This window comes from Aethalodelphis obliquidens, unplaced genomic scaffold (assembly GCF_003676395.1).
Source record: "Aethalodelphis obliquidens isolate GAN/ISIS:26980383/991018 unplaced genomic scaffold, ASM367639v1 scaffold21, whole genome shotgun sequence".
Lineage (NCBI taxonomy): Eukaryota > Metazoa > Chordata > Mammalia > Artiodactyla > Delphinidae > Aethalodelphis > Aethalodelphis obliquidens.
In genome coordinates this window covers 18,607,397-18,634,513 of record NW_020837965.1, presented here as the reverse complement: position 1 = coordinate 18,634,513, position 27,117 = coordinate 18,607,397, and the positions used below count along the sequence as shown (strand labels likewise).

Here is a 27,117-nt window from a genome sequence, read left to right as displayed (position 1 = left end):
ATTTGAGAAGCTGGACTAAATATTTACCCAATCAATTCCGGGGATGTGTCAGGGGGTGGTGATGCAGAACAAATAGCTCGAGGACCTTGCTCAGGGCACAGCCTTTTCCATTCATTCATTCATTCATTCATTCAATCACCAACTATTGGTTGGGCCTCAGCCACATGCCAGACCATACGATCAGCGCTGAGGCCAGTTACTGGGGTGAGTGAAGAGAATGCAGGGGGAACAGGGTCCTGCCTCTGAGATGTTCCTTCTAAGAGGGACGAGGGTTGGCCGGGATGCGGGGCAGAGATTAATGTCAGCCAATCATGTCTGATGGTAGGATGACAGTCTGCCTTAGGGAGGGGAGGAGGCATTTGTTGGAAATCCTGGTAGACTCTCAGGGATGGGGAAGGGAGAATTCTGGGTGATAGGGATCTGTGGGGACCAGAGGCCCGAAGGTGGGAAGCTATGGGCAACCTGGAAAGACAGCAAGAGTTTCCGTGACTGCAGTCATTGGGTACATGAGAGCAAGAGGAGGGGCTGGGGCAGGAGAGGCAGGCAGGGACCAGATCAGGGAGGACCTTGACTGCAGTTAGAGGAGTTTGAACTTTATCCTGTAGGCAATAGGGAGCCATTGAGTCCTTCTGAGCAGGGGAGGGATGAGCTCAAGCAAAATAAGGAGGCATCACCCTCAAGGCTAAACTAGGGGGTGACTGCCCCCCTTTTCTCCCCTTTTTCACACCAGGGCTTGACTTTCACACATCACCCCAGTGGTGTCATTGCCATAGTAACCCTAGGCCTGCATCTTCTTGCAGGCTTGTCTGGGACTCTTAAATCCACCCCCCCCCCCCCACCTCTGCAGGGGCAGACTGGGGAGTGCGTCAGCCTGGGCCTGACTTTATTTCTGGCTGTTAAAAAACAGAATCCAACATCCCAGCGGGCGCAGGGGGAAATGGACCAGTTAAACCAGGGGGCGGCAAGGAGGGTGTGCGTTCCTCCGAGCCTTGGAGGGCTCTGGGCGCTGAGCACTTGCAGGTCCTTGACCCTGTAGCCTGGAACTGGTGTGATTAACCCTGGGCTGGTCTTGCTGAGCGATGTCCTCCTGTGGGACCTCCCATCTGTCGGTGACTCCTGAGGCTGCCCCGTCCAGCTCAGAGCCGTGTTGCAGAGGCAGACTCCTCAGAGCCATCATTTCGTTTAATCCGTACAACTACCCTCGGTGGTGGTGGGGGGGGGGGTTCTGCCACTTTCTGGGGTGGAAACCTGTTCAAAGAGGTTAGATGATCTGTGTGAGGTGTCATAGCCCTGAGGAGCTGGGTGTCAGTCCACACCAGTCTGGTACCACCCACATCCCTCACCTTCACCAACAACTTCTGCCCTGGATCCTCAGCAGCTCCTGCGTCCCCCACTCCAAATCCAGAGCTGCTCAAACTCAGCCCTCCAGGCCAAGTCCTCCTGCTTGTAACAGACAAGCCAGCCCTGGAGGGCTATGGCTTTGTGGAGTTGACAACCTTTCCCAGAAAGAGGATGCTCTGGGTGTTGGTGGAAAAGATCTCCACAAGGAAGGGCTTGGCTATTGTCCCGGGACCAGAAGGTGACAAAGCCACTGGTGGCTGCTGCAGCCTGGGTGCCAACCTCATCCACCACCAGGATGGCTTTGTGGAAACTCTGGGAAGGAAATCACAAGCGTTACCTCTGAGAGAGCATGAGCTGGGGCTTAGGGAAGACTAGGGGAACTAGAGACCACTGAAGATCAAAGCCACTTGTTGGGATATCACAGCAAGAATGTCTATACTGGTGGGGGGGTGTTATTGAGCTGGATGACCTCTTATTTATAAATAGCCATTGCAATCATTAATTGAGCACATACTATGTGCCTATGCTCTTTTTAATCTTCATAACCATCCTATGAGGTCAATGTATTATGTCTGTTTTATAGATGAGGAAAATAAATCCAGAGACTGGGTAACCCTTTAAGGTCATAAGAGGCAGAACTGGAATTTGAACTCTCAAACCCAAGACTCTACCCTCTAGTGCACCTTTGTTATATGTAGCTGAGGTCATAGGTCCCTTTCTCTGGTCTAAGAAATTTATGATACACACACACACACACACACACACACACACACACAACTCAGCCTCATCTGTATCCTGCCTCTGTTTCTGTCATTGCATTTGTCACTCTCAGTTGCCATGATCTATGAGGGCGCTGTCTCCTGGACTTGACTGGAAGAGCTCTCTGAGGGCAGGGACCTGATGGACCCTAGATCTGCAGCACCAAGCACCACGCCCAGCACATAGTGGGTTGGTTCTTGGGCTCCCTATGCCCATGGATGACTAAATAAAACTTGGACTCTGAGACGTCACGTGGTGGCAGGGAGAGCACCCATCACCCAGCACCTTCCAAGAGGTGGAGCTTCCCCTCTGAGGTCTCTAGGAGTTGATATCCATGGATGACTTACCTTGGACACCTGCAGGTTTAGCTGTTCAGTGATGCCAGACAAGTCAGCCTGCTACGAGAACAAGTCCGTGATGCCCAGCTTGGGCAAAATCTGATCTAATTTATAGGAGCCAGAAATGGAGAATTTGGGGCTATACAACTTGAGCTTCCTGTAAAAATACCTGAAAGAGGCACTGGGTTAAAACACTGGACTCAGGAATTAGCCAAGGGTCCCAGCCGGCTGTGCTCTCCTTGACTGCACTTGCTCACAGCCTACCCTGCATCTGAGTTCTGTGGTCACAAACACCTTTGCCTGTGCCACTCCCTCAGATGAGTGCTGCCAGAGGCTTAAAGCCAGGCTCCTTCTTTGCCCTCAGGGCCTGCCGTCTGCAGGACCTCTTTCCTTTGGGAGTTCGTCTTCAGCAGAGGTTGTTTCCTGCAGACGTGCCAGGTGCCCAGGGAGACGCAAGTCTCCCGGTGTGGCAGTTTTGCCTTTGTCTCTGATGAGGCTCCGTGCTTTTCACTTGGTTGGGACCCATTGATTTCTTTGGGTAGAATTCCTCCACCACGTGGCCTGTGTGAATCTTCCATCCACATGTGGCCTTGGCCTGAGATCTTTTTCTTATGTGTGGCTGGAGACTTTTCCTGCTCATAGCCCCATGGTGACGTGAAAGCTTCCCTGCTATTTCCTGGGGTGGGTGGAAACCTCTCTACATCAGCTCAGTCAACCATCTTGATGGGAAGTCTACCCATTCATTGCACAGGGTGGACCCTCAGAGAGCCACTGTCACTTCACCCCAGACTTGTGCAGTACAAGGGCTACATCTAGAACCCAGACTCCTAACTCCTAGTCTGGTTCTCTTTTCACTGATGAGAGCGAAATCACATTTTGGGTACAATAAGAGTGTTCCTTATTTAAGGAAACCCAAGGAAAGCTTTGAAGAAAATAAGAATTCTTCCATAATTTGGCGATCCCCTCCACTCCCATTTGGGGCACTGGCTTTCACTGGAAGGGTCCATGTGAAGGGCAGTGCTGCAGACTACACCGCACGATGCCCTGGTGGTTTACCTCTTCTGAAGCAGATTACCTCCACCCTGTCAGCATCTCTGGAGTCAAAACCTCTTCCACCTGCTCCATTTTCCCTCAGTTAGGAAGGATGAAAAGGGCTGTTGTGTTTCCTTTGTAATCCATCCGTAGCACCGAACAGAGCAAGTATCTGTCGTGAAGATACCAGTGGTGCTGGGTATCCTGCAGCATCACAGGCACCTTGACTACTGTATCCTCATCAATATGGAAGTCATGGGGAGAGGTCATCAAGGGGATGGATGGCGTCTCCCACAGAGCTGGAGGAAAGAAGGGAAGAAGGTACAGGGCATCCGTGGACCAACAAGCAGATCCTCCAGCCAGGGAATGCATCCCCCCATTGTCACTCAAGACTCACCCTCCACCATCTCAGCAGTTCAGCACCTGACCTGCCTGGGGAATGGATCTGGGGGGTCAGGTAGGTTCTAAAATAAGAGACCCCAGAGGATATCAGCAAGGTTGTTTCCTGTCTTCACCGATTACTTGAAATCATTGGACTTAAATAATTTTGCCAACCTGATGTTCGTATAGTGGTAGCTCACTGTGGTTTTGACATGCACTTTCTTGGTTTAAAATAATGTTGAGTAGGGCTTCCCTGATGGCGCAGCGGTTGAGAGTCCGCCTGCCAATACAGGGGACACGGGTTCCTGCCCTGGTCCGGGAAGATCCCACATGCCGCGGAGCGGCTGGGCCCGTGAGCCATGGCCGCTGAGCCTGCGCGTCCGGAGGCTGTGCTCCGCAACGGGAGAGGCCACAACAGTGAGAGGCCCGCGTACTGCAAAAAAATAAAAATAAAAAAATAAGGTTGAGTAGTCTTTAGTATGTTTATGGATCAACTAGAAGTTTGGGGGGATATTTTTGGGTTTTGGGGTTTTTGATTTTTTATTTTTTTAATTTTATTATTATTTTTTAGTTCAGTGCCAGTTCACTTTTTTACCCATATTTCTATAGGGCTGTTTCTTAGTGATTTGCAGGAGTTCTCTGAACACTAGTTGTCTATCAGTTCTGTGTGTTGCCAATGTGTTCTCTTCCTCTCTGACTTGTCTTTTCACTTTCATAATTGTGTGTTTTGATGATTGAAATTCTTCACTTTATGCAGTGAGCATACCAGGTTTTCCCTTTATGGTTAGATCTCTGTGTCCTGCTTAGGAAAAATTTTCCTACCTCCAGGTCATGAAGATACTCCCCTATTTCATCTACAAGGTTTACTCTTACCTTTTGCATTTAGGACTTTACTTCACCTGCAGTAAATGCTTATGATCTGTAGGATGGAGGAGTACAAAATCATTTTTTTCCATGAGGATACTGTCCCAGGACTGCTTTTTCAAAATCTATCCTTTTTCTCAATGCTCTATCATGCAGACTTTGTCAAATATCAAATGTCCATATATCCATGGAGCCATTTCTGGGTTCCATTCTGGCCTCTCTGTTCTGTCCCATTGGTCTATGCATACCACACAGTCTAAATTAATACAGATTTATAACCAGCATTGCTCTCCAGCAGACAGGTTCTCTCTTTTTAACTATTCTTGGCCCTTTTCTCTCTCATATACACTTTAGAATCAGCTTATTAACTGGTACCAAAAAGAATCTTTTAAAAACCTGTTGGGATTACTTTAAAATATTTCAATCAATTTGGGCGGGAACCGACATCTTTTCCATGTTAAGTCTTCCTATGCATAAATACGGTATATCTATTTTTTATTTGTCGACTTTAATATCTCTCAATATAATTTTATCTACAGAGATTCTGCATATCTTTGGTTTGTTTTCTTCTAGGTACTTTTCATTTTTTAAGATAAGCCACAGTTGTTCTACTACTGTCACCATGTGACCTAGACTGAGGTCTTGGGGCTACATTTGTGTCCCCAGAGTGATGGGCAGATGTGTCAGAGGGCAAGACGTCTATTCCTGGAGCACCTCCTTCCCTGGGCCACGATCACTAACACAACTGCATCGAAGTCTCTTTCAGGAAGAGAGCACCAAAATCTTCATTATTTCTGGCCAGAGCTTTGGGTGTGGTGATGGTGTATATTACACATGTAAATTATATTATATTTTAAATGGAATGGAGTCAATAGAATATTGTGCAGCCACTAAAATGAGATCTAAAGTTTTCAATAGCGTAAAACTACACACACACACACACACACACACACACGCGAGTGCATGTGAAAATTGATAACATCCGAATAAAGTCTATAGATCATCACCAACGTCAGTTTCCTGGTTTGCTATTGTACTACAGTTACATAAGATGTTATCTAGAGGAACCTGAGTGAAAGGTACATGGGACCACTGTACAACTTCGCAACTCCCTATGAATTTACAGTTATTGCAGAATTTAAAAAAATTTTTTTTTAAAGTTTTCAGTGGTGCCTGAAAATTCCACATGTAAAAGTGCGAGCAGTGACCAGTTTGGATGGATTATAAGTCTGGGACTGTTCCTCAGAATCTGTTTCCTGTAGATTCAAGGTGGTTACAGCAGGGGATTGAGAGGTAGATATGAAGCAGCCATTGCCCACTGAAGGCAGACGAGACGATGAACAGACCAGAGGGGCTGCATGCTCCAGCTCACCTATGCTCTCCGCCAAGTTCATTGTCCAGCTCTACCCTGCTGACCAACAGTGTCTCCAGACCACTGCCAGGTGCTCAGCCTGGGCCTCTCCCCAAGCTCTCCCTACATGGAAAGACTGGTGGCTGGATGTGCCTGGCATGTAGATTTCCTGAAAAGTTCCAACTTGTCCACAAGCTCCAGTGACTTGTTCTCTGTCCCTCCAACCCCCTCTTCCTCCGGACCTTCACTTCCCCAAACATGCCAGGACTAATTCCTCTCACAACCCCCCTTCCCTCCCCACTCATGGTGACTATGCTTCCTGGATGGCGCCCTAAGTGATACACACTGTACAAAACTGTTCCTACCTGTGATTTCAACTCTATTAACATATGTGTGTGAATGGAAGACTGGAAGGAATTAGGCTAAAATGTTAATGTTGGTTCCCTCAGGAAGGTAGGATTCTGGGCAATTTCTAGTTTTTCTTTTATACTTATATGTATTTTTAAAGGTCTTCAAAATTGTTATCATTAGAATAATTACAAATACTCTATTTATTGAGCATATATAATGGTCAGGGGTTGTCAAATTTCTTCTGCAAAGGGTAAGAAAGTAAATTTTTTACGCTTTACAGGTTATTCTGTCTCAGTAGCAACTGTTAACCTCTGTCTGGTGAAAGCAACCAGAGATAATACATAAATGAATGGGCGTGGCTGTGTGCCAATAAAACTTTATTTACAAAAACAGGTGGCCTTCAGGTTTGGCCAGGAGCTGTGGTTTGCTGATCCCTTCAGGCCCTCTTCTAAGGAGTATTCAAATATGTGACATCATTTGATTCTCAGAAAAAAAACTTTGAAGCAGGGACTCTTCTATCCTTACAAGAGTCCTTCAAGCAAACAACCTGCCCTGTTTGTACTGTTGGTAAGTGGCAGAGCTGGATATGAATCCAGCAGTTCAACTTGTCACCATTGGGTAGAATGCATTTCATACATTGCTGTTATTTTTTTTAAAAAAATAAGAAAATAGGGCTTCCCTGGTGGCGCTGTGGTTGAGAGTCCGCCTGCCGATGCAGGGGACACGGGTTCAAGCCCTGGTCTGGGAAGATCCCACATGCCACGGAGCGGCTGGGCCCGTGAGCCATGGCCACTGAGCCTGCGCGTCCGGAGCCTGTGCTCCTCAACAAGAGAGGCCACAATAATGAGAGGCCCGTGCACCGCGATGAAGAGTGGCCCCCGCTTGCCGCAACTAGAGAAAGTCCTTGCACAGAAACGAAGACCCAACACAGCCAAAATTAAATAAATAAAAAATAAAAATAAAGGAATTCCCTTAAAAAATTAAAAAAAAAATAAGAAAATATGTCTAAAGATATGAAGGGGTGGAAATCAATACTACCCAAACTTAAATATCTGAGGCTCTAACATTAAATTCTCAGAAGGCTGCTCAAACCTATCAGACCCAATCCATCCACTTTCTGTTCTGAGGGAGTTGCTTTCTGATATGTGATCCTTCAACGAATTAGGGGGAAAGGGAAGATGTAGGATCCACCAACGAATTGACTCTTACCTTTGAAGTAAATGTAATTCACCGGCACCATCGTGGTATCCGCGCTGAGCTCGTTGACCAAATCCACAATCTTCCCTCGAGTTTCCTCCCTGACTTGGTTGTTGATAAGCTGGGTTGTGCCCTCAGAGTCGTCGAAGTTGGTGTGGAAGAGTTTGGACTCATAGAAGGTCACGGAGTCATTAAGGAATCTCGGAAGGAGCAGCAGCTCCAGGGTCAACAACAGGGTGCTGTCCACACGTATCTCCAGCCCGTCGGCCGGGAGGTGGAGAGTGTGCAGAAGGTTCTGGAAGACCCTGTGCATGTCAGATACTGACACCTCTGTGAGATTGAAGCCGAGACCCTCGAGGATCTGGGTCCGGCTGTGCTAGCGGACCTCCAGGGACAGCATGGCGTAGGCGGCGGAGACGCTCAGCGGGGAGAAGACGTTACTCCCGTAGGGTTGGGAAGCCATCAGGTGGTAGAAGCGGAGAGCAAAGGCAGTATTGCCTGCAGGGACCTTGAGGCTGGGGGAGCCCTAACCTGGGCCCGGAGCCTCCTGATGGGGGCAGTGGATGTGACCCCGGCCGTGATGCCCGGGATGCCGCTGACCTCGAGAAAGGACCAGTAGTCCAGCCAGACGGAGGAGCAGGCAGTCGGCAAGATGCACCTTCTGTGCTCTCAGGTCTACAGGAGGAAAGAATGCGCCCAGGAAACTCCCCAGCAGAATGCCCAACCCCACTGAGATGCCAGGCAGAAGGCAGGGCCCCAGGGATCTAAGCGATACTCTCAACTCCTGCAAATGAGCTTGCAGGGGAGTAGCGAACACCCAGTACGTCCACGCGTGTGGTGCCGCGACACGGCAGCAGGGCTGCAGATTTACAGAGCAGCTCATTGCCCACCATCCCGTTTCCTTTCCCATCTCTGTGAGCTCTGCGCGGCACCGGACTCCATTCTCATTACAGAGAAGGGGAAACAGAGACTCCAAAAGTGACTTAACCAAGTCACCAAACTGGTAAATATCTGAGCTAGAGCACAGGTCTCCGGACTCTCAGCCTGGGGTGCCTTGCACCATCTGAGTTTATTTCCTTAGCCCAGTGACCCATCACGTCAAAGGTGCTCATCGCCAAAGGCTATGTTAGCGACTACCCCACAGACATCCGTGGTGTGCTTTACACTTTGCAAAATCGCTTTTATGCCATTTTGTTTGACCCTCTTATCCAGGTAGAGGTCAATAGAGCTGGTATTCTTGTCACCACTCTGTACAGATGAGATCACTGGTGCTCAACACATGATGTGTCCAAAGTCTCAGGGATAGAATTGGTCCCTTTCCCTAATGAACTTAACCTGCCCCAAACGGGATGCTCGATTTTCTCCACCAAATCTTCTCTCTGCCCCATCAAATGGCCGTACCGTTACCTAGTTCTCAGCCCCAAACCCAGTTGTCACCCCTAACATCCATCTGGCCTTGCATCCATCCCACCCCATTCAATCCCTCAGTCCCTCTTGACACTCATTCAACCCTCCATCATTTTTCACCCAGACCAGAGGTCAGGAAACTTTTCCTATAAAGAGCCAGATAGTGAATATCTTTGGCTGTGGGGACCATACAGTCACTATTACATCTACTGAACTTTGCTGTGCTCGCTGGAGAGTGACCATAACAAGGAACACCTCCCCCAACATGGCTTCCTACCAACCTATAATAACCACTCCTCACCCCCTCTCACACACTTCTCTCCAGCTTTGCGGTGAGATTACCCAGAAGCTCTGACAGGAGCTCTCCAAAAGCAACTGGAGCCAGAAGACCTGGGTCCCCAACTGTACGTGGCCTTGCGGGAGGCTTTTCTGGATCTGAGCACCAGTTCCCTGCCCAGTGCAGCAAGGAGGTTGGTGCAATCATATGTAGGGGTCTTTCTAGCCTTTGTCACCTCTAATTAGGGTGACCAATTGTTCCAGTTTGCCCAGGACTTTCCTACTTTTAGCGCTGAAAGTCTTGTCCCAGAACTCCCAGTCCTAAGCAAACCGGGACGGTTGGTCATCCTCCTTTTAGTCTCTACTGTGACCCTCGTAGGGTTACTCACAGCACAGTCAATCCTGGAGTGGCCCCTGGGTGCCTGTCTGAGCTCTAGATGTGGCTTGGATGTATCAAGCCCGGGAGGATTGGAGAAACCTCTCTGCACCACCTACCGCCTCCCTGATTAGGTAATTATTAATGAACCGACCCATGGGTACGGTGTGGAGTCTCAATATAGAGAGAAACCTCACTGCAAGTTGGCTCACCTCCTCCCAGGAGAACCCCCTTTCCCTCCTGGGGGGACCAAGAGAGTTCACCCCTTCCTGTTTGTGTTATTGTTGAGGTTCACCTGATACTTGCTTTTCCTGCGGCTCAAGGGAACCCCTTAGTGGGCCTGGTCTCCACTCTGACCCTCAACTGCAATGTGAACTTAAGTACTACCGTCCCCCTCTCTGGGTTTCTGTTGCCCCGCACCACCATTTCAGCCATATCCCTGCCCCTGCAAATAAAGAGTTGGGCCAGACCAGAGGCAGCAAACTCCAGCGCCTTCACAAACTCGGGAAGGCAGCTTCCGGGGCGACATGGTGGGAAACAGTGGGCACGCGGAACTGGTATCAGCTCTCTGTGACCAGACAAGACCCATATAGAGGCTAGATCCTTCCCAGGGCTTCCAGTGTGCAATCCTGGACTACGTGATTTCTGAGAAGCCTGCCAGCTTTATAGCGGCATGGTTCTGTGATGGAACCTCCTAAGATGTCACATGGTAGACTGCAAGGACGGCGCACCCCAGCAGCAAAGGCGGGAACAGATGCCTCCTTGGTCCAGGAATCCAATCGCTCATTTCCTCTCTAATCACGGAGCTGCAGCTGCTCTCTTGTAAGTAATCAGGGAGACTCAGCACCCTTGGATCATTCTGGGACAGCTGCAGGCAGGGGTGATGTCTGGCTGTTTCTCAGGCCATATGGCTCAAGGAGGAGAAGACTTCAGCTGATCTCTGAATCCACTCTTTCCTTCCTTCATTCATTCAATCAATCATCCAGCTCCTTGCTGAGCTCCTGCTATGGTGAACGGCATTGTTACATTCTCATTGGCTGGATACACACACTGTAGGATATAGTCGTGAAGGGTAAGTTCAGGAGTTAGGATTGACTGTACAGGGAATTACTCTGGCCGCAGGTGGGGACAGAGGTTAGGAAGGGTGTCCTGGGGAAGGGACATCAGAGCTGAGACGGATGAGGAGTCTCAAGTTAAAGGAGAGGGGTTAGAGCAGGGAACAGTGTTCCAGATAAGGGAACAGCATGAACAAATATTCTGCAGAAGAATGAATCATGGAATAATGATGGGTGCAAAGACCCCAGTGTGCCTGAGGTGGGAGAGGATGGGAGAGGCAGCATCTGGGACACACAGGTGCACAAGACATCACCTTGACCTTAGGGGGCAGGAGACGAGGTGTGACCAAGAGCAGCAACAGCATGAGGCAGCCCTAGGCACGGCCATACGCCTTAGAGCAAGGGATTGGAAGGGAGAGACAGGGCAGGCTTCATGGAGGAGAGGGCATTTAGGTTGATCCTGGTTTGGTCTGATTCAAGGGCATTAGACTCCTCTCTCTGACTGTGCAGAACAGTATCATCTTAGCCATGAGGATTTCCTATCTGATCCTGAGCAGGTGATTCCAGAAGGTGAAAGTCATTCTGAACTAAGAGGGAAGGGAGGGGTTGAGGATCTCTTCTCTTCAAGGGCCAGCTGAGTCTTTCAAACTCTGTCTCCCTCCCTCCCATGTCTCCAGCCCCCACCAGGCCCTTCTGTGAGCACTGCTGGTTCTGTGCAGGTCTAACCAAAGGCAGGTAGAACACGCAATCTAGACTTTGAGCCCCTCTGGACCCGTCAGCTCAGAGCCACCTGGGTCTCAGCATTTAGGGTTGTTAAGGACAGTGAGGTAAAGGAGGATGGGGCTTTATGAAAGATGGTGCAGATGTAGGGATTTGCAGCAGGCTGTCGTGATGGGGACCCACACCACTTTCTGACACTTGGTGGCTGACCGCTTCTAAGCCGCATCCCTCCTTCTCCCCCTTCTGCCCCACGTCTGGGCGAGAAAGCCCACTGGTAGTTCAATCCTCACCCCAGCCCCTCCCACCAGCCACTGTAAAAACCCCAAGCCGGCCTCCCATCCCTGCTTTCTAGGGCCATTTTTGGACCAGCTTGGGAGCCTGCCTTGTCCTCCCCAGCAAGTCTCATTATGTGAACAATAAACCTCCCCACGCCCTCTGGGTGCACGTGTGGTGTCATCAGTCTTGACCTTCAAAACAAATTTTAGGTGGGGGTTTATTATGGCATGAATTATGTGCCCCCCAATCATATGTGCCCCAGAATGTGACCATATTTGGAGATAGAGGTCTTAAGGAGGTAATTAAGGGCTTCCCTGGTGGCGCAGTGGTTGAGAGTTCGTCTGCAGATGCAGGGGACACGGGTTCGTGTGCCGGTGCGGGAAGATCCCACATGCCGCGGAGCGGCTGGGTCCATGAGCCATGGCCGCTGAGCCTGGGCGTCCGGAGCCTGTGCTTTGCAACAGGAGAGGCCACAGCAGTGAGAGGCCCGCATACTGAAAAAAAAAAGAGGTAATTAAGTTAATATGAGGTCATGAGAGTGGGGCCCTAATCCAATATGACTGGTGTCCTTATAAGAAGAGATTAGAGAACCTACTTTATAGCACAGGGAACTCTACTCAGTGATCTGTGGTGACCTAAATGGGAAGGAAATCTAAAAAAGAGGGGATATATGTATATGTATAACTGATTCACTTTACTGTACGTCAGAAACTAACACAACACTGTAAAGCAACTATACTCCAAATAAATAAATAAATAATAAAAGAAGATGAGGCTAGGACACACACGTACAGAGGCAGAAAACCATGTGAAGACACAGGCTGTAAGCCCAGGAGGGAGGCCTTGAGTACAATCATCCTTCATGGCCCTCAGAAGGAACCAACCCTGTTGACACCTTGATCTGAAACTTTTAGCCTCCAGAACCACAAGACAAAAACTGTCTGTTGTTTAAGCCACCTCTGTAGTCTGGGCACTTTGTTACGGCAGCTAAGCCGACTAAGACAGGCTTCATCCTGCCTCTGGTTCTCAACAAACTCCTGTCTCTAGGATTTGCCCCCAGGGCCATAGCCAGACCTCTGTCTCTGTCCCCCGATCTGGAGCTGGTGGCATAACTGTGACTGCAGTTTTGGCCGAGCCTAGAAAGGCCTAAACCCCTGTGGCCGAGCCCTGGAGTTGTCCTTCCCGTAGTCCACTTGCTCTACATTCCGCTGGATTCCATGAAGTTCTCCAACAGCCTTACCATCTTTCCAATAAATTCTCATTTTTGATTTGTCTAAGCAATCCAAAGTGTCCTAAGACTCTTTGCAAGCAAAAGGAGTATAACTGGTACAATTGTTAACATATTTTAATGGGGTTTCCCTGGTGGCGCAGTGGTTGGGAGTCCACTTGCCGATGCAGGGGACGCGGGTTCGTGCCCCGGTCCGGGAAGATTCCACATGCCGCAGAGCGGCTGGGCCCGTGAGCCATGGCTGCTGAGCCTGCGCGTCCAGAGCCTGTGCTCCGCAGCGGGAGAGGCCACAACAGTGAGAGGCCCGTGTACCGCAAAAAAAACAACAACACATATTTTAATAACAAGATGCTGATCTCTTAAGTTGGGCTGATCTTCTCCCTCAATTTTGTCCTTAGGAAGAGTTTACGCAGGGTTTACTGAGCAGTAAGCCCTTCCTTTGTATTAGCCCATCATTTGGCTTAGACATGGTGTAAATAATTGCAGTCCTCAGGTTAGTGGCACTGGGTGGGGCCCTAGCTCATGTGCCCTGCAGTGTGCCTTTATCCAGGTCCTTTAAACAGGGCCTGGGAAGGGATCAGTCCCTGTGATGGATTAAATATGGCTGCACAGTCTGTGCTGCTCCTTCCATCAGGAGGTGGAGTCTATTTCCCCTCCCTCCCTTTGAGTCAGGGCTTCCCCCGTGACTTGTCTTAATCCTTTGGGGCATAAGTGATGCTGTATAAACTCCTGAGGCCGAGCCTTGAGATCTGCAACTTCTGCTTTCACGTGCTGGTACGTTCTTTCTTGGAAGCCAGCTGCCATGTAAGGAGGCTGACCTGGAGCTCCCATGCTGTAAGGAAGCCCAAGCTAACCAAATGGGCAGGCGGTGGGGGAGAGAGAGAAGGGGGGGAGGTGTCACGTGAAGGAGCATTGAGGCAGCAGACGCGTGGATGAAGCCTCCAGGGACCTCTTTACCCAGCCCAACCACAGTCTGAACACAGCCAAGCGAATGACCCCAGCCAGCACCCTGTAGAGCAGAAGAACCACTTGGCCAAACCCTGCCTGAATTTCCCACCCATCTAACCCCGGTAAAAGTGAGAAAGTGATTGTTGTTTCCAACCACTGAGGTTTGGGGTGGTTTGTTACATAACAATGGATCTTCCAAACAGTCCCAGACTTCGGGTTTTCCTAGAGCAGTTCTTTTTCCTTTTTCTTTTGGAAGAACTCTGAAGCACAGGTCACCTGACAGACACTAAGTAGCAGGACACCACATGGGACAGGTGATCTTCTCAAGGGTGAGGAAGGCGGGAGAGGAGGCACAAGTCCATTCACAGAGTCATCAGTCATTTACTGAGAACCTACTATGTGCCTGGCCCTGTGCAGGGCTCTGGGAGTTGAGCCTTGGGGAGCACAAAGTCCCCGCCCTCATGGAACTTACATCCTAGTCCAGGGGATGGACAGGAAACAAATAAACACATAATAGAATTTCAGATCAGTGCTGAAAGGAGCATGGGGAGAAGAGGAGATACAGACTGATTGTGTCACAGGGAAGAGGCAAATCTGACTACACGTTGGATCTGTTTCTTTTAGTTTAACCTTTGCTTCCCGTTGCTTTTGTTCACTTTTGATCCTTTTGATACTGTCTACATAATGGCCTGCCTTGAGGAAACCTGCCCCTCTGCCTGAATGTTAAACCAAAGTGCCTTTGTTCAGGGAAACATCCGGACCCTCTCCACCTGTGGATGGCTGCAAGAAAGAAAACACGTCGCCTCCCTGAGGGTGGTCATTCCAGGGGATCTTTGCAAAACTTACGGCCTGTTTACTTTACTTTCTCATCTCCTCCCCATCTCTGTGCTATAAAAGAAACTGGCATCCAGACCCCGATAAGATGGTTATTTAGAGACATTAGTCTGGCATTTTCTTGGTCTGCCGGCTTTCCGAATAAAGTCGTATTCTTGGCCTCAACACCTCGTCTCTGATTCATCGGCCTGTTGTGCGGTGAGCAGAGCGAGCTTGGACTCAGTAACAACTGGGGCTGGGCAGTCCACCCTGAGGAAGTGGCATTTGAGCCAAGACCTGCATGAAGAGAAGGGACACGGACGAGCATGCAGACAAGGGTGGCCGGAGTCCAGGCCGAGGGGAAAGTGCGATGCCCAAATCACAGGATGTCACCGATGAGGCAGGTGTCCAGGCATCTGGGCAACCCCAGGGGACCTCTGAATCCACAGCTCCCGTTGCCACAGACGCCTTCTCAAAAAGAAAGTTGAGTCGCTCTTCCTCATTCCTCAATCACCATAGAAACCCTGCCAGAGGGAACCGGAGCAGGGGGAGGAGAGACCGGCGAGGGAGACCAACCTACCAACGTCCCACAGAGGTACAGGCCGAAGTCAAATGCATCAGAGACAGTTAGCTGACAATTAACTCTGCATCAGTTGCAATGACTGCTTTCAGTGCAGGGATGGCTGGGTTGCATGTGCCTGGTGATGGTTGGATCACAGTAAGTTAAAATAAAAAAATACAACCCTAGAAAGAGGCTGCAGAGTCACTCAGTTGGCAGGCTTCCTGGGCTCTGATTAGTCAGATGCCTGCGAGCCCCGGTGCTGCTGAGAATGTGCTGATAACATGAACTTGAACAGGGAAGTGTGAAAGTAACAGGCTCCCGAGGGTGGCCGGGTAGCTGGGAACGGGAGTCAGGAGGCTCGGGTTCCAGTTCCTTGATGGTCAATGGTCTCTGGGTGGCCTTCAGCAGGTCCCTTTCCCTCTCTGGCCTCAGTTTCCCCATTTGTAAATGGAAGTGGCTGGACCAGTAAGGGCTGCACACTGGACCTTCTCAGGGACCAGGCTGTTAACAGGATAATGAGGCAAGTCACAGGAGCACCGCAGGAAAGCATCAGTGGCCAGGGCCACGTCTGCCACGTAGTAGATGCTCAGTAAATTCGTTGAAGGTCTAGATAGACCTGGTGCCTGATCTAATGATGGCGCCAAGGGACCTTCTGATTGTCCCAGGGGAGCTGGAAATCTGGATTTCTTTTTTAATGTGAACTATCCCAATTTTAAAACGTGGGCCCCTAATTTAAATGAGTTTTTTTTAATCCATCCATTTCAAACAGTATGGCTTCTACCGGTTCAACCTGTTTGCTGCCAGTTTGCAATAACCTTGGTGCTAGCAGATTTTGAAGGCCTTTTCCAGCTCTGCATTCTTCAGAGGAAAATATAATGTTTATGTCACACTTGACTCGTTAAAGGGTTTGAGGCTGGCTTAGGGGACCTCCCCAGATTTAAAGTTAAAAGTTAAAAATTAAACAAATCAGACACACCGTCAGGAAAAATATAAATGAAGTTGGAATGCTGATCAAAGCAGTGATAAAAAAGAACAAACCTGGAGGGCTTACCCTAGCGGATTTTGAGATATTATCAAAGTCACAGTGAATTAACAGAAACAGAATGCCACAGCTAGAAAGTCAAAGAAAGTGCTTATTTATGAGCTAGAAGTTTTCACAAGGCTATTTGCCGCTAAGCTTCCTAGAGACCAAAGTCACGAGGGTCACGTTCTCTTACGTGGTTTTCACTGCTCATGTGGGCAAGGAAGCTGGTTCTTCATAAAGCAGTCCCTAACTTCTCCCTTGGGAACATCTCCAGCTCCCTCTGGCTACACACCCTTCCCTTCCTCTTCCTAGGATGCAGAGGAGAAGGGCTGTCAGGATGGCCAGAGCAGGGAGCTCAGGAGCTGCCTCCCTTGGGTCCACTGGGAGAGAAGGAAGAGGCTCAGGCCTGTCTCAGGTCCAGGCTGGGGGAGGATGATAAAAGGGGAGCCTTCAGATTGCTCCAGGTCCAGCCCAGTGCGTCCAGATAAAGATCGGCCTGAGATGCGCAGTCGCAGATGCACTGTTGGTTTGCTCGCTTCCTTAGCTCACGCTGTTGTCCCACCTGGGTGACTGTCTCCTGTTCCTGCTGACCAGGAGCCCCTCCCTTCCCTGATCCCCCCACTCAGCCCCCAGCACCAAGTCAGAGATGTTCCTTCCAGATGCTCCTTCATACCACTGTGGATGCTGAGGTCAAAAATGGCCGAGCACCAGCCATTCATATACTTCAATCTAACACACAGAGCTTCGTGGCCTGCACTTCCCACCCAGCATTAGACTGTCATCCCCCGCATTACAACCTTCTTCCAAACACCCAAAATATCGCCTCTTCAGGATCTGCCATCATTTATTTAGGCAATCCCCTGCCGCTGGACATTTCAGTTACTTCTGAATTCCTTTTGAGCCTAAGGACATTATGGGGGATGCACATCCTTAGACCTAAATGCACGTCCGTTCCCCATCTCTTCCTTAGGACCGAGTCCTTGAAGCAGGATCTGGGCTGTGATCCTACATTGTTCTCCAAGGGCTGCTTAACAAAGCACCGTAAGCTAAGTGGCTTAACCAACAGAAATATTATTCTCTCGCAGCTTTGAAGGCAAGAAAATCCAGATTCAGGTGTGGACAGGGCCAAGAAAAAGCAGCAGACTCACAGATATAGAGAACAAACTAGCGGTTACCCATAGGGAAGGGAAAAATAAGGTTAGGGGATTAAGAAGCACAAACTATCATGTATAAAATAAGCTACAAGGATATATTGTACAACACGGGGAATGTAGCCAATATTTTGTGAAATACACATTGAAACTGTCAAAAAATACAATTAGCAGAAACTAACACAACACTGTAAGGCAATTATACTTCAATAAAAAATAATAATAAATAAATAAAAATGTGGAATAGGAACATAGACATCCAGATATTTTAGAGCCAGCTTTCCTTTGTCAAAAAAACAGCACTACATATAAGGGCAAGAAAGGAGAAGTGAGTTCAAGCAGGAAGTCAGATACTCAGACAGAAAAGGCAGCCCCGAGGTAAGGAAGGTAATCCATTTAGTTTTTCCCTTCTTTACACATTGGCCTTCAGCCAGCTGGGGAGGAGCATGGTGGTAACCTTCACGTGGTCCCTGCAGGTACCAGCAACTAATGTTAAACATAACCCCACATCCGAATCTAAAGAAGAGTGGATATATGTATATGTGGAACTGATTCACTTTGCTGTACACCTGAAACTAACACAACATTCTAAGTCAACTATATTCCAATAAAAATTAAAATAAAATAGTCAAACTCAGACAAATAAGTAAATGAACAAATAAATAAATAAAAGTGTTATAAAAACCTTAAAAAAAAAGCCAAAAACGTGTGGGCAGGGCCAAGTTCCCTCTAAAGGCTCTAGGGAAGGATCCGTCCTTGGCTCTTCCAGCCTCTGGAGGCGCCATGCGTTCTTTGATTGTGGCTGCATCCATGTGGCTCCTCCCATATGTCTCTTTGTGTCTCACATGTCACCCTGCCTTTCTCTTATAAGGACACCTGTCACAGGATTTGGGGCCACCTAGATAATCCAGGATGATTTCATCTTGAGATCCTTAATTATATCTACAAAGATTCTTTTTCCAAATAAAGTTGCCTTCACAGGGGCCAGGGCTTAGGACAAGGACATACAATTCACCCCACTCCAGATACTCTTGACCAATTGCCCTCCATGGAGAAGCCCCCCCCACTTCCCACACCAGTGACGCATACCAGGATCCCCCTTTCTGTCACGTTTTTGCAATGGCCCTGGGGAAACCTTTTGCTTCTCTGAGCCTTGTTTCCCCTCCAGTACTCAGGGATAAAAGTCCCTGGTTTTCAGTGGGTCGGAGGAGATCAGGGGCTTTGGGGCTGTGCTTTGCCAGCTGGGGTCCAGTGCGGGTGTCTGCCTGTTACTCTTCATCCACGGCAGCTTGTGCAACTTCAGGGCCCCCTGGGGAGCACGTGGGGCCTCACAGCCTGGTGTGTGGAGACCCAGAGGCCCCGGCTGTAAGTGCAGCCCGAGAAGGCAGCCCAGTAGCAGGCGGCCAGGTGCCTGGGAAACAGGTGGGGTGGCTGGAGGTCCTGGCCTCAGGAAACAGGTGACAAGGGCCCGGGCTCAGCATTGAGGTGGGGAAAGTGGTGGGCAACGGCAACCCTCTCTGGGTCGATATTCCCTGAAGTTGAAAACTGAGAGGGTGGAGGAAGCCAGGACAGCTCGCTGCGCTTGAGTCTGGTGATTCTTAACTGACCTGCTTTACTGTGGGACCCAATTCTTTCACTCTCGGCAGGCCTACCCTCAAATAAGCTGCCAGGGCTCCTTCCAGTACATGCCAGCCCAGCCCCACCGTGTCAGAGTCACCCAGACACACTCATCCTGATGCTACAGGACCACCCGCGGATTCCAGACCCCGCCCTGAAGCTGCCAACGCAGCAGGCCGGGTGGACCTGGGCATCTGTGCGTTCAATCTCGTCTCCAAGGCAAGGCGATGCCAGCAGGGTCTGGGAGTTGCCGGAGCAGTGGGAAGGGGGTCGGCCCCACTGGGCCATCAAGCAGCTGAGCGAGCGCCCCGAGACGAGAGGACGACCCCCAGGTTTCTCGAAAACCTTGCAGCTGCTCCCAAAGTGGCAGACAAGACAAAGAGAAGCCTGGCACTGTGGCTCTGGGGGGACCTTTATTTTGATACATACTTAGACCTAAACAGTTCAGGCTTTCAATCTCACCCCTTCCTCTGTATGTGCCACAAACGTTGTCTGTACTTGGTTACACAGAGGTCTGCATACCCTCTATCTCTAGAATCTCCATTTCTCTCTATAGACACGGATGGTTTACATTCTATTCTATAGTGAGAGTTCTATACGGCATGTTCTATATTCTATTCCATAATGAGAGTTCTATACGGCATGTTCTATATTCTATTCTATAGTGAGAGTTCTATACGACATGTTCTATATTCTATTCCATAATGAGAGTTCTATATGGCATGTTCTATATTCTATTCTATAGTGAGAGTTCTATACGGCATGTTCTATATTCTATTCCATAATGAGAGTTCTATACGGCATGTTCTATATTCTATTCCATAATGAGGGTTCTATACGGCATGTTCTATATTCTATTCTATAGTGAGAGTTCTATACGACATGTTCTATATTCTATTCCATAATGAGAGTTCTATACGGCATGTTCTATATTCTATTCTATAATGAGAGTTCTATACGGCATGTTCTATATTCTATTCTATAATGAGAGTTCTATACGGCATGTTCTATATTCTATTCTAAAATGAAAGTTCTATACGCGATGCTCTATATTCTATTCTATAATGAAAGTTCTATATAGAGTTCTCTCTATAGACATGGATGATTTATATTCTATTCTATAGTGAGAGTTCTATACGGCATGTTCTATATTCTATTCCATAATGAGAGTTCTATATGGCATGTTCTATATTCTATTCTAGAATGAGAGTTCTATACGACATGTTCTATATTCTATCCTATAATGAGAGTTCTATATAGAGTTCTCTCTAAAGACACGGGTAATTTACATTCTATTCTGCAATGAGAGTTCTATAGGACATGTTCTAAATTCTGTTCTATAATGAGAGTTGTATATAGGGTTCTCTCTATAGACACGGATGATTTACTTTCTATTCTATAATGAGAGTTCTATACCACATGTTTTAAATTCTATCCTGTAATAAGAGTTCTATATAGAATTCTCTCTATAGACACGGAAGATTCACATTGTATTCTACAGTGAGAGTTCTATATGACATGTTCTATATTCTATTCTGTAATGAGAGTTGTATACGACATTTTCTATATTCTATTCTCTAATAAGAGTTCTATATAGAGTTCTCTGTATAGACACGGATGATTTACATTCTATTCTATATTGAGAGTTCTATACGGCATGTTCTATATTCTATTCTATAATGAGATTTCTACATAGAGTTCTCTCTATAGACACAGATAATTTGCATTCTATTCTGTAGTGAGTTCTGTACGACATATTCTATGATCTATTCTATAATGAGAGTTCTACATAAAGTTCTCTCTATAGACACAGAAGATTTACATTCTATTCTATAGTGAGTTCTATACGGCATGTTCTATATTCTATTCTATATAGAGTTCTCTCTATAGACACGGATGATTTACATTCTGTTCTATAATGAGAGTTTTATACATCATTTTCTATATTCTATTCTATAATGAGAATTCTATATAGCGTTCTCTCTATAGACTCGGAAGATTTACATTCTATTCTATAATGAGAGTTCTCTACCACATGTTCTAACTTCTGTCTTATAATGAGAGTTCTATATAGCGTTCTTTCTATAGACATGGATGATTTGCATTCTATTCTATAGTGAGAGTTCTATACGACATGTTGTATATTCTATTCTATAATGAGAGTTCTGTATAGAGTTCTTTCTATAGACACAGATGATTTACATTCTATTCTCTAATGAGATTTCAATACGACACGTGTGAGCTCGTCCCCACACTCCCACAGGCAGAGGAGAGAGGATGAAGAACTTATGACTTTGTAGGAACAGAACCCCTAGGTGCTACCATCACTGGGTTTTCCTCCTACAGGAAACCGGCAGGGAAAGGGGCCTCAGGGGGACGCGGCCAGACTTAGGACTGAGGCTTTAATGCAGGCCTGATGAGGGGCGGCGGTGGCACTGCAGTCACTCAGAGCTGTGCAAACGCACCTGGCGGGTCACTGCTGTCCACACACACAGGCCTGCAATCTACGGCCAGCGAAGCAGTGACAGCTGACAGAAGCAGCGGTCCCCTCCCCGTCTCCCCTCCCCCTCCCCAGGCTCCAAAACACAGCCTCACGTGACAGGAGTCTTGGCAGAGACAGTGGGCAAGCCCCCCACGGGGAAAGAAGGCCATGAGGAGGCCACTGTTCTCCAGGAAGAACTTTCCAGAAGCAAATGCGATTTCTCTCTTGGCAGGCCTTAAACTGGGGTCTCTGAGCAAATACCCCAGACCTGCTGAGACTGGAGTCCCCACGTCCTCTGCTGGAAGCGGGAGCAGGGCTTTAACGGGCTCCAGTATCTCGCTGGGGGGATTTTTTTTTTTTTTACACCTTTATTGGGGTATAATTGCTTTACAATGGTGTGTTAGTTTCTGCTTTATAACAAAGTGAATCAGTTATACATATGTTCCCATATCTCTTCCCTCTTGCGTCTCCCTCCCTCCCACCCTCCCTACCCCACCCCTCCAGGCGGTCACAAAGCACCGAGCTGATCTCCTTGTGCTATGCAGCTGCTTCCCACTAGCTGTCTACCTTACGTTTGGTAGTGTATATATGTCCATGCCTCTCTCTCGCTTTGTTACTCCTGCCGTTGTGCCAAGGAGTAAGGAGTGCTGCACGCCCCCGTCCCCCCATCCCACAAAGCTGCCGGCGCTCTTGATGCAGAGGCGGCCGAGGGGATGATGCTTCAGCATGGCTGTCTCCGCAAGGTAGCAGCCCACGCCTCCCAAGTGCTGATGCGCCGGGGCTCCGGGCCATAAAGGAGACATTCCACACTATGGAGGGGAAGCCTCCATCCGCTCTCCCAAGTGGCCCTGGCTCCAGGCAGCCGTGCTGTACAAAGCTTGCTGTTACACCTGCCGTCGGGCCTGGCCTCGGCCCTTGCTGTTTGCACGTCCAGGGGGTAGCGACTTCCCCAGCTGGGCCTCAATTTCCACATCTGGAAAATAAGGACGTCCTTCCAACCACAGAGGGGTTTCTGAGGATCAGCTGGAAGAGGAAGCCGAAAAGAGCTTTGTGAATCTCCAAGGTCTGGCCAAATGCACGGAGGCGGTTTCAGACACCCGGTCAGCCTACTCACTTCAGTAGACAGGCCACGTCCCAGTGCACCTCCTTCTTTTCCAGAAGCCACCGCTCTACCCTTCACTGGGTTCTCCTTTCACTGACTGTGTCCTCCTGCCCTTGACGGCATATATGTGGCCGTGTAGTCCTGAGTGCGCCGTCTCCCTCCCCAACCCGCACCTGCCACACCCTCAGCCCCCTGAGAGTGACCCTACTGTGTGCCATTGAGTTCCCTGCCATGGCTTCAGCTGGGGGTCTCACCCACAGCTCGTTCCCCCTCCCACGGGAGCTAGAAGCCTTGGGGGCCATGGGAGTGCCCCTGATCTGGACCTAAGCGCAGCCAGTGACTGGTTGACCAGTGAGGGCCCCTTTCTCAGGGAGGCACGGCACAGAGTGCATTAGCATGGGGTGGTGAGGTTCAGGAGTCCCAAAGCTGCAGAGGAACTGGGGAGGCAGAGGCAGAGTCAGATACAGGAACAGAGGCAGCAAAGGTAGGGAGGAGTTGAGTCACCTTCAGGACAGTGACATTCGCCCCCTCCTGAGAGGCTGGCAGCTGAGTTGATTGTGCCCAAGGGTGGTTCCAGCCCTGAGTGTGAACTGACAGTGTGGCTGCCCAGCCCCTCCCTCTCCCCCCTTACTTCCTCCAAATAAGCTCAACTACTGTGTAAGCTTAGTACTGCTGGTATTGCACCCATTTTACAGATGAGGAAACTGAGGTCCTGAGAGGTCAACTACTTTCCCCAGCTCACTCAGGGAGAAAGTAGCAGAGCCAATGTTCAAGTCTGGTCTTTCTAACTCCATATTCTGCATTCCTCAGAAACGCCGGTCGCAGCAATCAACTCGCTTGTCCACTCATCCCAGGGCTGGGTCTGCAGGAATCATCATGTAAATGTGCGCTGATCCTGCGTTATTCCAAACGCATGTCCCATGAAGTCTGGGGCGCTTCTCCAGGCTCCTCGCGTGTGTGTCGGAGTGTATAAGTGTGCACCCAGGCCCAGGGTCTGCCCCAGGAGGCAAGGAACACTCTGGGAAGCTCAGTGCTTGGTTTACAGCGGAGTTTCTCAACCTGACACTCTTGGCATTTGGGGGTAGGTGCTGTCCTGTGCAATGAAGGATGTTTAGCAACATCCCTGGTCTGTACCCACTAGGTGCCAGCAGCCCCCGCCACCACCCAGCTGTGATGACCCCAAACCTCTCCAGACATTGCCAAGTGTCCCCTGAGAGGCAAAGTCACCCCATTGAGAAACACAGGGGTAGAGAAGCCCGCAACTCTTCACCAAGGACCCCGTCGGCCTTGGTGTGTGCTCTAATGTGTGAATCTTATACAAAGCACAAACACGAGTCTTACATTCTCCATTTTCTTTTCCAGCCCCTTCCCCAGGCTAAGCCTCAGGAGCACCCATCTCCCAGGGGTGTTTCCATCTGGCTGATTGCAGGGCAGTTCACCAGGCTCGGCAAGGACAAGGCTTCGAGTCGCCAGCAGATGGCGCAGAAATCCTTCCCAGGCCTCTGTGGATGCCGATTTCTTCTCTGTGTCCTGAGTTAGTCTGAGAGTCTGGCGCTGAAAGGGGCTCTAGTGCCCCCGTCCTCAACTTGGGGTGGGGGGGATTTTGCCCCCCAGGAAACCTCTGGTGATATCTGGAGACATTTTGGATTGTCATCGTTGGGGGAGGGATTGCTACTGCCATCTAATGGGTAGAGACCAAAGACGAGGCTGAACACCCTATGATGCACTGGACAGCCTCCCGCACCAGGAATGATCCAGCCCAGAATGTCAACTGCGCCGAGGTTGAGAAACCCCTGTTTATAGATGGGTAAACAGAGGACACAGAGGGAGAACTTAATTGTATGGTGGCTTCCCAGTATGGTTATAGGATGTAGTGATAAGATGAGATGAAAACTGTGATGAGGGTTTATAAGTACCTGTGCTTGAGGGCAGGGGGTCTGATTTCTTTGTCTCTCTCCCTGCATCCAGCAGAAGTGCTCAGGAAAAGTTGACTGAACTGGATTGAATTGGCCGCTCCACGTCTGAAGATGGGCAATAGCTATAGGTGCATTTTGGCGCTGCCTCCTGATCAGATGTTAACATCTGCCCGGAGCACGGGGTTGAGAGGTGCTGGGCTCAGCAGGTAAGAGTGCTAGGATCGACTAGTCATGTCTGCTATGAGTGCAGAACCAGATAATCAGAAATTCAGCCGTTTTGCTTACCCAGTCCTTCCTCCCAAGTGCGGGGCTGTATCCGTCTAGACAGAATGCCTTTTCCCTACCTGCCCAAAGGCTGCTCTGGCCCACTCCTGCTCCGAATACTGGCTTCCCATCAGCCCCAGCACAAGGCGCGCTGAAGGTCAAACCACATCTCATAAGGCACCAGCCAAAGTGTTCCAAAGGCCTCAAAGATCATTTGAAATACGGGTTTACATCCATGAGCGTAACCGCTCCAGGCCTCGCCTTGTGACCCTGCTCAATGCTTCCCCAACAGCCAGCCTCTCCTTCTTGCTAGCAGAACCCCAGTTTTATACAGAGCAGCCATGTGCTCTACAAAAAAGCTCCATTCCTAGTTTCCCTTCCTACTAAAGATGATAACTGAGCAGAAATCTGGCTAAAGAGAACTAAAGGGACATCTTCTAATGATTTGGGGAGAATTTTCTTTTCCTAACGTAGGTAATACCCTTCTTCCTTGTGGCTTCCTCCTTCCTCCTTTCTGTAATGCAGATGTGATGACTAGAGGTGTGGCAGCTCTGTTGTGATCTTGAGAGAAAGGACAAAACAGTGGTAAAGACTAGTCCTGACGTCTGTGAGCTGCTGAAACAATGCCAAGAACTGTCATCTTTCTGTTGTATGAAAAAACCTTCTAATTTGTTTAAGCTGTTATTTGGTCAAGTCTTGTGTTACTTGCAGCTGAACACAGTTCCAGAAGGTTGACTCCTCAGTAGATGTTATTCCCTGAAATATTAGCTCTGATCGTGTGGAATCATCACAATTAGCCAGCTACGTAAAAACTAAGACCAAGCTCAAGATTTTTTCGGCATTGTCTAAACTCATGTATTCAATCTGTCACATTACAAAGTGCTATTCATTTTAATAACACATTTTAGAAATCTCTTTAAATATGTTTTATTGAAGTGTAATACACATTTAGAAACAAGCACGTATTATAAGTGTACAGCCCGTTCATTATTCACAGACGGAACCCATCCAAATAGCCAGGATACAGATCAAGAAAGACAATGTGACCAGTTTCTCAGGAGAAGCCCCTTTTCGATCTCTTTCTCAATAATGAAAACAAAAGGTCACATACTGTTGGTCTTAGAAAAATGACTGAACCAGTGCATGGAAAATAATATGGCAACAAACTAAAATGAATTCATTTGTTAGCAAATACTGTTTAATGAACCAGAGAAAACGTTGCTGAAGATCCGAAGCAGGGATTTGAATCAAACAAATTCCTCCTATGGGTGGTTTGCTCTATAGTTAGATGACAGTACTGAGACTAATATGTCTCAAATTAGGATGTTTGCTAGAGTCTTTTCAGTCTAGAAGTTTGCTAGATTCTGTTTCAGCAGTGAAATATACCTAAAAAATTGTTATTTTTTTGGTGAAACACCAAAGGAAAGGTTACTGGAGAATATATTTTTTTCAACACTATGTTATGTCTTAAGTCAAAACAATATTTTTATGGGGAAAGAGTGTAGGCACAGGGGCTTCCCTGGTGGCGCAGTGGTTGAGAGTCCGCCTGCTGATGCAGGGGACACGGGTTCGTGCCACGGTCCGGGAAGATCCCACATGCCTCGGAGCGGCTGGGCCCGTGAGCCATGGTCGCTGAGCCTGCGCGTCCGGAGCCCGTGCTCCGCAACGGGAGAGGCCACAGCAGTGAGAGGCCCGCGTACCGCCAAAAAAAAAGAGTGTAGGCACAGATGCAGCATTTGTTTAGACTAGAAGATACAAAGAATTCAGGGCTATGTTTATACAGGTAGCACCACATGTGAAACTCCTTATATAGTTGAAAGCAAGCTATATTATCAATGTGTGTTATATTATCAAAACACACTTTATGTAGTAAGACAGTCATTTTCAAAGTCTTTATTTGAAAGATATTGTCAATATAATGAGTTTTATAAAATAAACATCTCCAATTGAATCTTTAGGAATCATAAGATAAGGAATTATTTATATTGAAAGCTTTGATACCACACAGAAATGTTCTGCTTATCTTATGTAAGGTACTTGAAAGTATGATTCTTAAAGATGAGCTGCACACTTTTTTTCTTTTACACAGGATAGGTGTTTCAAATGTGCTGACTTTTTCCTCTGCAGTTGAAAATGGGTCTCATTTCGAAGTGGATTTATTTCCAAAACACAATCTGTCTCTTTGCTATAAAAAAGGTTTTAATCATGAGTGAGAAAGTAACAGTTTTCAAAAGACAAACGAATAAAAACCAGCCTCATGCTTTGAAAATCTCTTGAAAACAGATG

The 27,117-nt window shown here is 48.3% G+C and overlaps 2 protein-coding genes across 2 annotated transcripts in view; one reads left to right on the top strand and one right to left on the bottom strand.

The window, feature by feature from the left end:
• The window catches only part of SERPINA3 (serpin family A member 3), a 133,084-nt gene that overhangs the window by 89,995 nt on the left and 15,972 nt on the right, over positions 1-27,117 (top strand).
• On the bottom strand, positions 1,473-8,507 carry SERPINA4 (serpin family A member 4). The gene is given in 7 exon segments (XM_027120859.1): positions 1,473-1,557; positions 1,559-1,653; positions 2,448-2,607; positions 3,495-3,514; positions 3,516-3,769; positions 7,627-8,289; positions 8,390-8,507. Coding segments are annotated over 7 exon segments (1,395 nt in total).